The 14,548-nt window shown below is 38.0% G+C and overlaps 1 protein-coding gene across 1 annotated transcript in view; it reads right to left on the bottom strand.

Moving 5' to 3' along the window:
• The window catches only part of Sec5 (exocyst complex component secretory 5), a 444,876-nt gene that overhangs the window by 223,793 nt on the left and 206,535 nt on the right, over nt 1-14,548 (bottom strand). Inside the window, exon 13 of the mRNA XM_090380740.1 lies at nt 10,166-10,332. Coding sequence (XP_090236866.1) covers nt 10,166-10,332 — 167 coding nt within the window. The remainder of the gene's footprint in view (nt 1-10,165; nt 10,333-14,548) is intronic.

Genomic DNA, 14,548 nt, shown 5'->3' with positions numbered 1-14,548 from the left:
TCATGTCAACAAGGAACTGTTCAGGTAGGTGGACAGTCAGTAATGGTCTGGGGTGTGTTCAAATGGCACACGTTGGGACATCTGGTACATGTAGATGCATCTCTGAATGATCCAGGTAACGTACATCCTTGCAGACAATCTGCATCCCTTCATGGTCATCGTGCACCCACAGGGCAATGGACTCTTCCAGCAGGATAATGCACCTCCCCACAGAGTCGTAGTGACTAGAACATGGTTCGAAGAGCATTCTGCAGATTTTACCACCACGGAATGGCCTCCCCGTTAACAGGACATGAACCCTGTGGAGCATCTTTGGGATACTGTGGAAAGGCCCCTTAGAGCTTTGGATGCTCCACCCAGGAATGAAATGGAATTACTGACAGCGGTGCAGCAAGCATGGATGGAAATACTTGTGGAATGTTTTCATGGACTAACGGACTCAATTCCTCGCCGTGTGACTGCCCTTATCCAGGAGAAAAGGTGGGCCTACCCATTACTAGGTAGGTATCGCATGATTTCTGACCAAATGCTGTATTTGTCGGCTTATAGGATGCTGCAGCATGGAAGACACCCCCTAATTTTGGAATGGTAAATTTAAGAAAAAATAACTTTTGAAAAAAATTTATTGTTAATACAATGGAAATTTAAAATTCAATAAAAATAAAATCCAAAAGCTAATAAAGAAAGTATAGGTTTATTACTCTGATTATTTTGTATTATTCAACTTCAGATTCATTCATTACTGACCTGATCAGCATTATCCTCAACATCATCATTATCCTCTTCACTAGTATTACTGTCACTCTCATACAATAAACGATCTTCAGTCATCCATTGCATTACTTATACCACATTTTTTAAAGTACTTGACCACAATTTCAGTCTTAGCATCATGCCATGACTTCAGCACCCATTCATACAATTGTGGTATTGATGGATGTTTCATCCTTCCCAAAGGCGTCGTATCATGGTTCCCCTCTATCATCCATTTATTCCATTGCTCCTGCATGTTATTCTTGAATGGCTTATTGATGCTGACATCTAATGGCTGTAACTGGGATGTTAAGCCACCCGGAATTACTGCCAATTCTGTGTTCATCATTTCGGCCAGTTGTCTGACGTTTTCAGTCCTATGTGTTCTAAACTGATCCAATACTAGTAGTGCATTTTTATGCAGTAGTTCACCAGAACACTTGGACCAAACTTTTACAAATCAATCCTTAATACATTCTTCATCCATCCATCCCTTCAGTTGTACAAGTATGTGAATTCCATTTGGCAGTTTATCTTTCGATAAAGTTTTTCTTTTAAAAATTAACATTGGTGGAAGTTTGGTCCTATCAGCACAAGTTAAAACTGTGGTGTAGTGTGCCTTTCACGCCCAGTGGTTTTAATAGTTATAATTTTTGCCCACTCAGATTTGCAGTTTTATTGAATGTCACATCAAAAGTCAACAGGATTTCATCCACATTCCCGATTTAGCTACATTCATAGGTGCTTCGTTTTCTAGCATTAAGGACAAATTTATGGAAATCTAATATTTTTTGTTCGTACTCAGCAGGTATTCTCTGGGCTATTCTAGTTCTTGTGCGTAAACTTAACCAATTTCTTTTCACGAAGTGATAACACCAAGAGTCATTCATGTATCCCAATATCAGCTGCTCATTTCCATGCTTCTACTATTATCGTTTTAGTAAAAGGTAAAAAAAAGGTAAACTGCAGCTATTATCAATCTACTGCAGGATGGAAGCCTCCTTAACAATTCATGTTGAGGGAATTGGACCATAATCTGCCACGCTGGTCTAGTGCAGGTTGGCAGATCGACCGTATTTAGCAGTCAGGGGTTTGAAAACCGGTCTACTCAAAGAGCGTATTGCTACTGCACTCCCACTCCTGACCTACGGATGCCAACTACACATGAATCGTTTTAGTACTCACTGCAATACCCGCATCTCTGAGTTCCATTATCTAACTACACAATATTTTTTTTTCAATAACATTTGATGCTTCCTCAATTGAAAAATCATCTTTTCAGTAGGCAGTGGTCCAAAATTTCGTTCTGCTACTCTGTTCCCATGTTCTTTGGTGTATTGTTCTACTTTTAGCTTAAATCCAATAGCACAATTTTGCCTTCTTGATGTGCCTGCCACTGATTAGGGCTTAAATGTATAACTGGAATTCACTTGTTACTCCAAGAACAGCCTGGTAATTACTAAAAGGTGTACTAACATATACCATATTTCCCCATGTATAAGACGCACCTTAATTTTAGGGCCCGAAATTTGAAAAAAAAATGTATTACATAAAGTTATTGAACTCAAATTTTATTCATCATAAAATTCATGCAACTCATCACTGTCAAAACTCCCATCCATTAGATTGTCCTCATTTGTGTCTGATGACAAATCACTGTCTTCATATATTGCCTCATCCTCAGTTCCATCTATGGCATTTGAAATGCCACACTTCTTAAATGACTTGACAACGATCTCAATCTTGATATTATCCCAGGATCTTTTCACCCAGGTACAAACTACTCCTATAGTTGGTTTCTTCACTCTTACTGCTGGTGTCAAATTGTCCCCCAGAAGACTTCATCCATTGGTTTCATTCGTCTCTCATAGCAGCTTTGAAGGGTTTGTTAATGCTGACATCAAGTGGTTGGGGCTGGGATGTCAAGGTATGACGGCAAGTTTTGTTTTTTGTTCTGCAGCAATCTTCTTTGTATTTTTTGTTATGTGTGCCCTGAACTGATCAAGCACCAATAGGGCAGGTTTGCGTAAGAGCCCACCTGGTCTCCTGCTCCAAACTTTCTCAAACCAGATCTTTATCCCATCCTGATCCATCCAACCCTTGTCATGAACGTGGACAATCACTCCTCGAGGAATGTCTTCTTTTGTTTCGCGATTGAAAATCAGCATAGGAGGCAGCTTGGTTCCGTCGGCACAACAAGCTAGAACAACTGTATAATGGCTCTTTACTTTGGACATCAAATTGAAGGGGGACTTTGTCCATATTTGCAATCTGTCCCAACTCAAACTGATGTGTCTTCCGACATTGAATGACAAAATGATGAAATTCAAGGACCTTCTGCTCATAGCTTTCAGGCATCTTTTGGGCAAGTCTGGTGCATGTATGCATGCTTAGTCCATTCCGTTTCATGAACCTGAAGCACCAATTGTGTACTCCTTTGAAATCAGTAATTTCTCTTTCATCAGCAATTCTTCTTGCCTCATGCTGAACCATCTTTGTGGACACAGGAATTCCAAATGCCCTTTGCTCCTCAATTCTATCTTCAATTCCCTCTCTAAATCAGGCCATTTTGCTGACTTGCCTCTAATGGCCTTCTTCTGCCGTGGCGTTTTCAGTAGGCTTTCTTCTTCCCATAGCCAGTCTCGGATTGTTTTCTCAGTTGGAGGAGGACCAACTTACATTCAGCAGCACGATTTCCATTCACTTTTGCAAACTGGATCACTTTTAACTTGAATTCAGCACTGTACGAAAATCTTTTCTGAGCCATTTCTGGGCAGAACGTGGCAAAATGTAACCTCATATACCGGTAACAAATGCGAAACAATGAGCACAAAGACAACAAGCGCGAAAAAGCGGGAAATGCAAGTAAAAAAATCTACAACCACTGTATAAGATGCACCCAGTTTTTAGACCCCAAATTTTTCGAAAAAAGGTGCGTCTTATACATGGGGAAATATGGTAGTAGTTAACTATTCGTTAACTATTATACATTAACTCTTGGTTTTGCACATGTGATGTATTGCCACTTTTGACTTCTAAGATGCAGGGCGATTTTTAAAGATATTTATAAGGGAAAAAAGTGTCTTATAAGCCAAGAAATATGGTAATTTTTTTATCCAATCCATCTCTAAATTTAAACATTATATCTATGCTAACATTACTTTTTAACACATTCTGTTTACATTTTTGTTATTTCAGAAAAATCCATATATTATCCCTATTCGTAAATCCCTGGCCATGTGGCCACGAAGTGCTTTGCATAACCACATTCCGTGTGAATGGTAACACAATAAAAAATTCTCCCCCCCCCCGTCATAACCTCAAAAGACATTATTCATAAATCATGATAAGAGGGTGGAGAGGTAGAAGTCATCTACCATCCTAGTATTACCTAGTGACACATGGGCATAGCCATTTCTCTGAAAGGATGTGGGCATCTGACTCTGCTCACATTGATTCATATCTGAGCAGTTACCTCTAATATATTAGTCATTCATAATACTTTTGGCTTTTTGCACATGGTTGATATACTCAGGGTTACTAAAAGATCCAACAGCGGTGAGGGTGTAAAGCAGAGAATTTGGCTGTCTCAGAACTAGAGACTTGGCCAAATTTTACCAAACTCAACTCACTTGAGGCTTGAATATAAGCTCCATCAATAATTAGATTTTCAAGTAACAGACAGCCTTAGCTATCATCTTTGGAAATATCCACAAGAAACCTCAGGGGTTAAAAAACAAAAGTTAATAACACTGTGTCCAGAAAATGCTTCCAAACAGATCCTACACTAAGATTCAGTACTGCAATAAAAGTCCAGGGTGTGATCATTAAAGTGAATTAGAGAGTTTTAAAAGTAATATAACTGGTTATGCAATTCTTCTTATTGCATAAATTTATATGTCAGTACAATTCGCCATTTCTCAGTTATTTGGCTACATTGTTTAGGCGTAGTAAGCAATACTTGCATTCTTAGAATCAAAATGAAAAACTATGAAGGATTTAAAACCTCCATATTTTTTCTCAAAATAGGACAGGTGAACCAGTTGCTAAAATAACTTTTGCATCATAAATTCTATAAATCTGAATGCTCTCCCCCACCTCCTCCAATTAATTTGGATGGTTTTCAATTCAATACAGCAGAACCTAGCAAATATGGCATCCTCAGGACCCACTTGTGACAGATTTTTGAAAATTCCAGTTTTTTGAAGGTTATTCACACAGCTCAAATATTTAGGGGTAATCTGCTATTTTTATTAGATAATAGTAGCTCTACTCCCTATAATCTCCAAAGAAAAATAGTTACCAATATTAAGCCAAAATATTAACTGTACTGTGGACTGGCCCAATGAGTAACATATTTTCCTAAGAAATAAAAGTAACAGGTTCGAATGCTGCTTACAGTACGGGGTGTTGCGATTGTCCAATATTTTTAAATATGAGGTATAAATAGGGTGATGCAATTCAAGCAATCAAATTGCCTTAAATACCAAATATGTACTATTATACTCTTAAGTATTATACTGTGAACTACTATTGACCATATCGCAAAATTAATGGCTTTTTTGTTGCAAATACAGGAACTCCCCGACTTATGTAAGAGTTGCATTCTGCAGAACGCTACATAACTCGGAATTTCCTCCATGCTTGTGCAGCACTCGCAACTGTGTCGCTGAATTGATTGAATCAAAAAAGAAATGTTCAAAGAACATGTAAATAGAATTATTTATTGTATTTATTCAATTTTTTATCCCATGTGCAGGAAAAATTACAAAAGCGTGCAATTTAACAAAATTTTAAAAAAAAGAGAGGAAACAGGCATAGCGTCAATAAGTTTTACCTCTCGAGCATCATTGCCAAAAACGACGTCTTCAGCTGATCAGTACACTGCCGCAGAGGGCGTTTAAGGCTGTGGAGATTTAGAAGGGGTCGGCCACTCAACCTTAAGAAAGAACATATTAATAGATGACTGGACGATGGCTTTTTTATTTTCATCGTAGATTTCTTTGTAGCAAACAAGCATATCATTCGTCCCTCTTAACTTTTAAGAATCGATCGATGTCAGGATCCATCTTCTCAAGCCTAGCCATTGCCAATGCAATTTCACGAAATGCCACTGCCATCTCTGGTGATGAAGTGTCTTGGCTCCTCATTTGGTTCATCTAGAGCTTCGTCAGCATTTTCTTCTTTCACTATCACTGCCTGCAAGGCAATAAGTTCTTCGTTAGATAATTCCTTCTCTTCTTCCTCTATTAACTCCACGTCTTTGGCATCAACCTCCAACTGAAGTAACTCTGCAACCTTTGCAATCTTATCTGTAACCTCTTCATATGATTCGTCTTTTTCAAATCCTTCGAAGCCTTTTATGTGCCGTGGGCATATTTTCTTCCATGTGCCATTTAAACAACTTTTAGTAATTTCCGCCCAGGCCTTATTCATGTTTAAGATGGTGTGATAAATATTGTAAGATTTCCAAAAGTCTCTTAACATCAAATTTTTCTCATCTACTGCAGACAATGCCTGAGCAAATGTTGTATGTAAATAGCATGTTTTTAAATTGGAAATAACAACATGATCCATAGGTTGGATGAGTGAAGTCATGTTTGGTAAAAATATGACTGTCATATTCGAATTGAAATCATCCAGATGTGCAGGATGTCCAGGAGCATTATCTAATAGAAGCAAAATCTTGAAAGGAACGCCGTTGTCTTTACAATATTTTTCAACTTCGGGAATGAAACAGCATTTAAACCAATCCTCAAAGAGAAATATTGTTATCCATGCTCTGTGGTTAGATTGGAAATGCACAGGTAGGGTGGCTTTATTGATGCCCTTAAATTCACAAGGATGTCCAGAATAGTAATTCTGGAAATCCTCATGCATTTAAGGGCATCACAAGCAGTGGTTTTAATCTGTAATCTCCTGCTGCATTAGCCCCAAGCAAGAGCATAGCCCTATCTTTTGACGACTTGAACCCTGGCAGTGTATTTTCCTCTTTAGCAATGTACGTTCGATCTGGCATTTTTTTCCAATACAGAGCAGTCTAGTCCACGTTAAAAATTTGCAGCACTGAATAACCACTTTCATCAATAATTTTTTCCAACACATCACAAAATTTCTCTGCAGCCACAGAATCGGCACTGGCGACTCCACCACATACTTTAATGTTGTGGAAACCAGTGCGATGCTTGAACCTATTAAACCACCTGTTGCTTGCCACGAAATTGGGTTGGAGTTCACCATACTTATCCTTAATATCTTTATAAATACTTGTTGCTTTTGCTTGAATGGTCATTAGACTCAAGGACACTCACTTCTGAATCTGATTTTCCATTCATATTATTAACAGCTGATTCATCTTCAATATAGCACATGAACACTGTTCTGTGATCACTGTTGATCTTAAGTGTGTTGATCCTTTGACATGCTCTTTTATACATGCACTGTCCTTTAAAATAATATTTACTGTTCAAGCAGCGAGACCTAATTCCATGCAACAGATGACAAACTTCGTCCTGATTCATACTTCTTAATCATTTTCATCTTCATTTCTAAATCAATTTTGTTTTGTTTCCTGGCACTAACACCACACTTGCACTTTTCGTTGTTAACTTTCCCTTCATCATTGTAATACGTAAATAGGAATGAAGAGAAGTTTCTGAAAATTTGTTTTTTATATGATTGAAGATTTCAGTGAAGGGGAACACATTTCACCATAATAGCGTAAAAAATGGTATTATCGCAAATGCAATAAGATCGAATTTACTACCCGTTTATAATTAGATGCACTAACAGAAAAGCCCAATAAACCAGAAAGTGCAAATTGTTTTTATTTTTTTTTGGTCGTGACCTCCAGAAATGTGTTTTAGAAAAATATCACAAAGGCATTCAAAATTGATTCTTATAAGGGAACATATGATAACAATGAAAGGGTAGTGAAATTTCCATTATAAATATGATCTTTTAGAGAGATACATAACTTAGTAATATAGTGAAATTTTCATCTTCCAAGGGCTTTGAACGAATTAAAAAAAAAAAAAAAAAAAAAGTGTTATTGGGTTCACAATTACGATATTTACATTATACCTCCATTTATTCCTACAGGATGCAAAACACTTTTCCATGATTTTTTTTAAGTTTGCATCGGCCAGCAAAAACTTACATAAAGTCGAATTTCCGTAAGTTGAGTATTACGTAAGTTGGAGTTCCTGTACATAGTTAACAATGAAATATATATTGAAATAATAATGAAATACTGTATATTCTAGTGTATAAGTCAATCTCTAGTTTTTGCCTCAAAAATTTGTGGTTAGTCATATATATGTCATACACCGATGAGCCAAAACATTATGACCAGCGAGTCATCATGCAAAACGAAAAAACTGCAGGTGAACTACGGCGTGTGCGTGGGTCGGGACACGGTATAAAAAACACCTGATACTGAGCTCTGTTAATCAGTGTTACTCTTGTTCTTCAGATGGGAAAGGCAGCGGACTTAAGCAAGTTTGACAAAGGCCAAATTGTAATGGCCAGATGACTGGGTCAGAGCATATCCAAAACAGCATGGCTGATGGGGTGCTCATAGTCAGCCGTGGTTAGTACCTACCAAAAGTGATCTAAGGAAGGAAAACCCATGAATTGCCAGCGAGGTGTTGGACAATCTCGGCTCATCAATGCTCAAAATGAGCGAAGGCTCTCCCAGATGATAAGTGGCAACGGAAGGGTGACTGTGGTGCAATGCCAGTAATTGGAATGCTGTTGACTGGAGATTAAAGTGTCACAACACACACAGTACATCGAACCCTGCTGAAAATGAGGCTGCGTAGCCGCAGGCCACTCTGAGTGCCAATGCTAACCACGGTTCACCGGCGACAGTGGGTACAATTGGCACCCAAGCATCAAAACTGGACCTTGAGTTATTGGAAGAAGATCGTCTAGTCCGATGAATCACGTTTCCTGTTGCACCATGTGGATGGCCGGGTACATGTGCGTCGTTTACATGGGAAAGCATGCCGCCTGGATGCACCATGGGACGAAAGCCGGTGGAGGCAGTGTCATGCTTTGGGCAATGTTCTGCTGGGATACCCTGGGTCCAGTCATCCATGCGTCAGGCGCTCTGACTTCTACCATACCTAAACATCATTGCTGACCATGTACACCCTTTCATGACAACCGTCTTCCCCTCTGGCAGTGCTGTCTTTCAGAAGGATAATGCGTCGTGCCACAGTGTCCGGATTGTTCGAGACTGGTTCATGGAACATGAGGAAGACTTCCAGGTATTGCCCTGGCCTCCAATTTCTCTGGGCATCGATCCCATCAAGCATCTGTGGTTTGTGTTGGAACAGTAACTCCGATCTACGGCGTCTCAACCACGGACCTTACAGGAGTTAAAGGCTCTGCTGGTTACATGTTGGTACCAGATACCACAAGACATATTTAGAAATCTTGTAGCATCCATGCCTTGCATTATAGTAAAATCTTCATTAAGAACTGCTGTCTACCTTTTAATTCAATTATTTCTACTCTTTCTTTTAAATGTTTATCTTGCTTGTGACATTTTATTACACTGCACAGTAAACTGTAAAGAGGGCAGAAAAATATTCCTACAGTAGGCATTTATGTAGCAGGTCGCAAAACCAAATATGGAGGAACAGGTTACATGGCAGGTTTTAGTTATGCTTCCAAGCCATACCTTGTTGTCTTTTCAGTACTGTACTGCTAGCTGGTTTCTCTGTAAACAATGCCTCTATATAGAAGCAAGTTAGGTAATAGAAACTGACAATTTCAAAAAGTCACCGAAAAAGTAACTGCTGGACAAATTCCACACACTATTTTCATTAAATGAAGAGGATTATGGAATTCTTGGGTTTTAAAAGGTGAGCAACAGTGCATATTTATGTAAAAGTCTATACATAATAAATTTCAAAAATATTAGTATTAATAAATTGTAAAAATATTAATTCATGTTTTTCTAACCCTAAGGAAGTACCTTTAATTCAAGCTTAAGATTTTATACAAAGCATATAAGTTAACCTTTAAAGTTTAGATAATTTTTTAGTGCATCAAAGGTACGCCAGAATATGCAATATATAAAACAGAAAGAAATTGGTGTTTGGAAATTAATGGAAAATAATGCATAAATCCAGCACCTGCAGTGCATTTTTTCAAGTCTGATTAGCCCATTGCCATTATGCCTTTGTACTCAAACTACTCTTGGAAAAATATTCAAAAGTGCAAGATTTTTTAATGCCTTATTTTTGGGATTCTACTGTGTAAAGAAGAGTGTACAAACTAGTTTTAATGAAATATAAAATCAAATTTCTATTTGAATAGAATGTTTAGGAAGGAGCACTAATATCAGTATAAAAAAAATTACTTATTTAAAAATTACATATATAATAACAAACATATGTACCTCTCTGACATGCAGTTGTCCAGCAAGATAAGCCTGGCCCAGTTTCCAGAAATTAGGAAAATGCTCACTAAACAATTCTGTGACTTCAACAACAAACTTTACAACTAATGGAGAATCTCCTTGCCATATATCTGGGCCATCTTTTTCATTCTCTAGAAATTCAAATCCTTTTCATTAGAAAGTCAAATTCAGTTTCAATCTATATTTGGACAACTAGAGGTTACTAAGATTCTGTCCCCTCATCAATGATTATCATCACAAAGCAAAAATTATCAAGGATGATAGTATTCTAAAATGACAAATATAAATGAAGCATGGAAAAGTGAGCAATAAATGTGGGGCAGAAAATCCAGACACTCGGTAAAAACATTTCTAATATCATTTAAATATTTTACATCATTTAACAGACCATAAAGTTTATAGAAAAAAAATAGAATATTTTAATTGCAATATAAGATGTATACAATTAATCCCATCATGGCATGGTGGTGCCAGGGGTTTACAAATACATATATAATTAAATAATTAAAGTAAATTAATAAATAAACATACAAATTGGCATTGAGATATTATTGTAGTATTAGAGACATTACTATTAAGTTCTTATAAAGTAACTGTGATGTATACTCTTAGTATAACAGTTCACAGCTGGAGCAGTATGATGTAGTAGTCTGGATCTGGAAGCGAGGTGCAGAGTGGATAATGCTCTGAGTCCTGGTGGTGTCCCAAGCATGATTGGCCACAGTCACAGGTGAAGGCAGTGGCATCACAAGGACATATCTGTGGTGGTCATGGATGTCAGTATTGGACAGATAAAAGCACAGTTGGCTGGGAAACTGTGTTCTAAATTTTTAGTTTGGTGAGGATTCCTTCTCTGTATTTTTTGTTGTCTACCACTTCTTGGAAGTCATCAACAATCTCTTGGAGTGAGGGCAGCATTGGCTTAGGCAGGAATCTATTGGTGACTACTAGCCAGTTATGGTTTGCTAATGGCTGTGCTGAAGACAGAAGATAAGACTGCGGAATTCATCAAGAACATTGGATTCCATAAATTCAGCTTTATTTTACTCATATCATTCTAATATAGTTATTTACAGGTAACCCTCATATAACACGGTAGTTAGGTTCCTATAAAATCTCATGTAGTGTGAAACTGTGTTATACAGGACTAATAACCAGTACAAAAAGGGGGGGGGGGTTACGTTCCAAGAGCTAACAAAACTACACCATTTCGTTAACAAAATATTAATAAAACTGACAAAAATACACCATTCTAGATTTCATGTATCTTCTGCTCTCTTTAAAAAATCATTAATCTGGGTTTATTTGCTTTTGCTTGATAGATCTTAGTAATTTCATCGTATGGAACTAGGCATTTTTGAAGCTCCCTTTTGAATTTTGGGCTCCTTTCAGTCTAAGAATCTGCATGCAAAAAATAAGATTCTAACTGCTCGGCTAATTTTATGCGTTTCTGTATACTTTTTAGCGTAAAATTTGGAAATTCGGAATTTATCTGCACTATCATCCTCGGAATTGATTTTATTTGCCTCGGATTCCGTTTCCAGCAAATCTGCTTCGCAAGACTCTTTTTCTACCAACAATTCTTGAACTTCAGTAATCATACATATATATATATATGTATATATTATTTTTAGATAAACATATGTGTTCCCTATGTGTTCTGAGATCGATTTTCTATTTTTCTGGATGAAAAACTTGAATTTCCAGGAGAAAAAAACCATGCTACCCTCACATGAGACCGACTAACTCAGCCATGTTGTGAAAAAGGCCCATAAAAAATCCTCCCGTCATCGATGCGATTCGAACTTAGGTCTTTTCCACCTGGTGTGGGGATGACAGCGATTCTACCAACAGTGCTATCCACGAGGACTTCAGTAGTCATATCATCAAAATCTTTCCGTCCTACCGATTTAGCAAGTTCTACTATCGCACGGATTCTGTTTTCTGTCAGTTCGACCATATTTCTTGAATGAACTGACTCTGGCCATACATTTTTCCAACACACATTTAATGTTGACAGTTTTACTTCTTTGAGCGATAAAAGCTATGATTCCGATACAGTCCACAATCGAAAAATGTTTCCATGCCTCCATCACTTCAATTTTCCATAATCAATTCAATTTGGAATCAATTTTTTCCAAAATCCACTGTAATGATTTTCGGATGTAATGAGTTTCAAAAGTAGATATAATTCCTGGATCTAATTAAAGAAGTTGTACTAGGTGGTAGGAATATTACCAACGTTTGGATGACTTAAAATCTTTTTGATAGCCTGGCATGTTACACAATAGTAATGAAACTTTGAAATCTAGATTTTTCCACAAGTTCAATAGCACAGGAATCCCTAACACAGAGATTTCCCAATATATATATATATTTTTTTTTGCATAACGATTAGCGAGCCAAAAGCAGAGTCACAAAAAAGAATGGAAATGTTGAAAAATTACATCCAACATAATAGCAGAGTTTTCCCCCTATAAAAGCTCAAAAATACCATGTTATACGAGATTGCCACAATCTCTAACCATGTTAGAGTGAAACTATGTTGTAGAAGTACTGTGTTATACAGGGGTTGCCTGTATATATATATATATATATATATATATATATATGAGATTTAAAAGGCATTTCACAGGTAATCAAACACTGGATGAATAATTCTTCTCTTTTGAATCCTCCTCCTCGTGTTCCCCCCCTTCTGCTTCTTCCCAACCCACCCTCCACTTCAGCCTTATTTCTGAAGCTCAGGGACAGCTGTCCCCAGCCAATGAAAGCTTGCAGGTTCTTAATCTATCAGAATTTCCTGAAATACCTATCCACTACAATGCACTGTCATTTTCTTTCAAAGATCAAAGAGAATTGCAATCCACTTCACACAAGCATCAGTTTACTGTTCCCCACCAGCATATCCTCATCAGGTTCCATCACTTGCACAAGACAATATTACCCAGCACGAATCACCAGTAGCACTTTAATCTCCCCTTCACTCCCCTGAAAAAGCCTGTGATTGCTATGGTTATTTTATTTTAGTTTTGCACAGTGTTAAGAAGGTAGTTTGATTCTGGTTTTGTCCCAATGATCACAGTACAGTATTTCATAGCACATCTTTTCACATTTGTTCTCAACAAGTTTAAGAGTATACACTCATGAGCCAAAACAGTACGACCACCTACCTAAGCGTGCACTGGACCACCTTTTGCCATGATAAAAGCTTGCACTTGGTGTGGCATTGACTCCAAGAGGCAGCAATGTTGTCCTCAGGTATACTGGATCAGCTTGACAGAATGATGTCCTAGAGTTTCGCAACAGAGTGAGGCACTGGCAAATGCAGAGTTCCACTGCATTCCACAAATATTTAATAGGACTGATGTCAAAGGAATTTGGTTGCTAGAGCAGTACACAAAATGCCTGAACATAATTCTCAAACCATTCCGGCACAATTCTGGCCTTGTGACAAGGGATGTTGTCTTGTTGAAAGAGTCTGGTGCCATCTGAATACATGGTCACCACACAGGGCAAAACTTGGTACAAAAACAATGTTGAGGAAGGATTTGGCAGCGAGGGTGTATTCAATGGGATTGAGGGGACCCAATGATGTTCATGAAAACATTACCCAAACCATACCCCCACTGCTGGCTGGTTTTCATTCAACTGAGTAGTTTAGTTGCAGCTGCTCATGATCAAATATGCACCTGTCCATTAGCATAATGGAGAAGGAACTTTGGTTCATCAGACCAGGAAAATCTTTTCCAGTCATTCAATGTCCAGGAATAATGCTCCCATGTCCACTGCAGGCAGAAGTGTAGATGATGATAAGGCAACAAAGGCACACAAATAGGTCACCTACTCCTTAGGCCTAACCACAGGAGCATCCACTTGGAAACACATTTCTCTGTATGCCTCGGTTGTAGTCTGCTGATAATTGAGGGATTGTGAGCTGTCTGTTGTCTTGGACAACATGCACCAACTGCCATTAAGCTCAACTGTTAACCAGTGGTGGTATTCCCCATCCTGGCACATTGGGTGGTTGTGCATCCCTCTTCAGACCATTTCATCACACCTTCACTACGGTAGCCATCAGAGTCAAAAATGCCTGTGGCTTCTATGATATGCTGGCTGCCGCCGTCCTAGTGACACCAACCATTCCCCTTTGCATGGACTGGTAACTGACAAACTGGCAAGCATTACACTTGGTGCCACTATATATGCTATGCCAATCAGTGACATCACTCCTAGGATGTATCCACTCGTGGAGACAGTGGTGATCATAATGTTATGGCTCGTAAGTGTATATTAACATTATATTTAATTATATGTAAAACTTGTTTCTCCTGTCTTTGCTAATGAAGCAAATTCAGAATG

Source organism: Mastigoproctus giganteus, chromosome 9 (assembly GCF_048544385.1).
Source record: "Mastigoproctus giganteus isolate SK-2022 chromosome 9, ASM4854438v1, whole genome shotgun sequence".
In the NCBI taxonomy this organism is placed as follows: Eukaryota; Metazoa; Arthropoda; class Arachnida; order Uropygi; family Thelyphonidae; genus Mastigoproctus; species Mastigoproctus giganteus.
The sequence above is the reverse complement of the archived record's forward strand: the minus strand, read 5'-3'. Positions and strand labels throughout refer to the sequence as shown.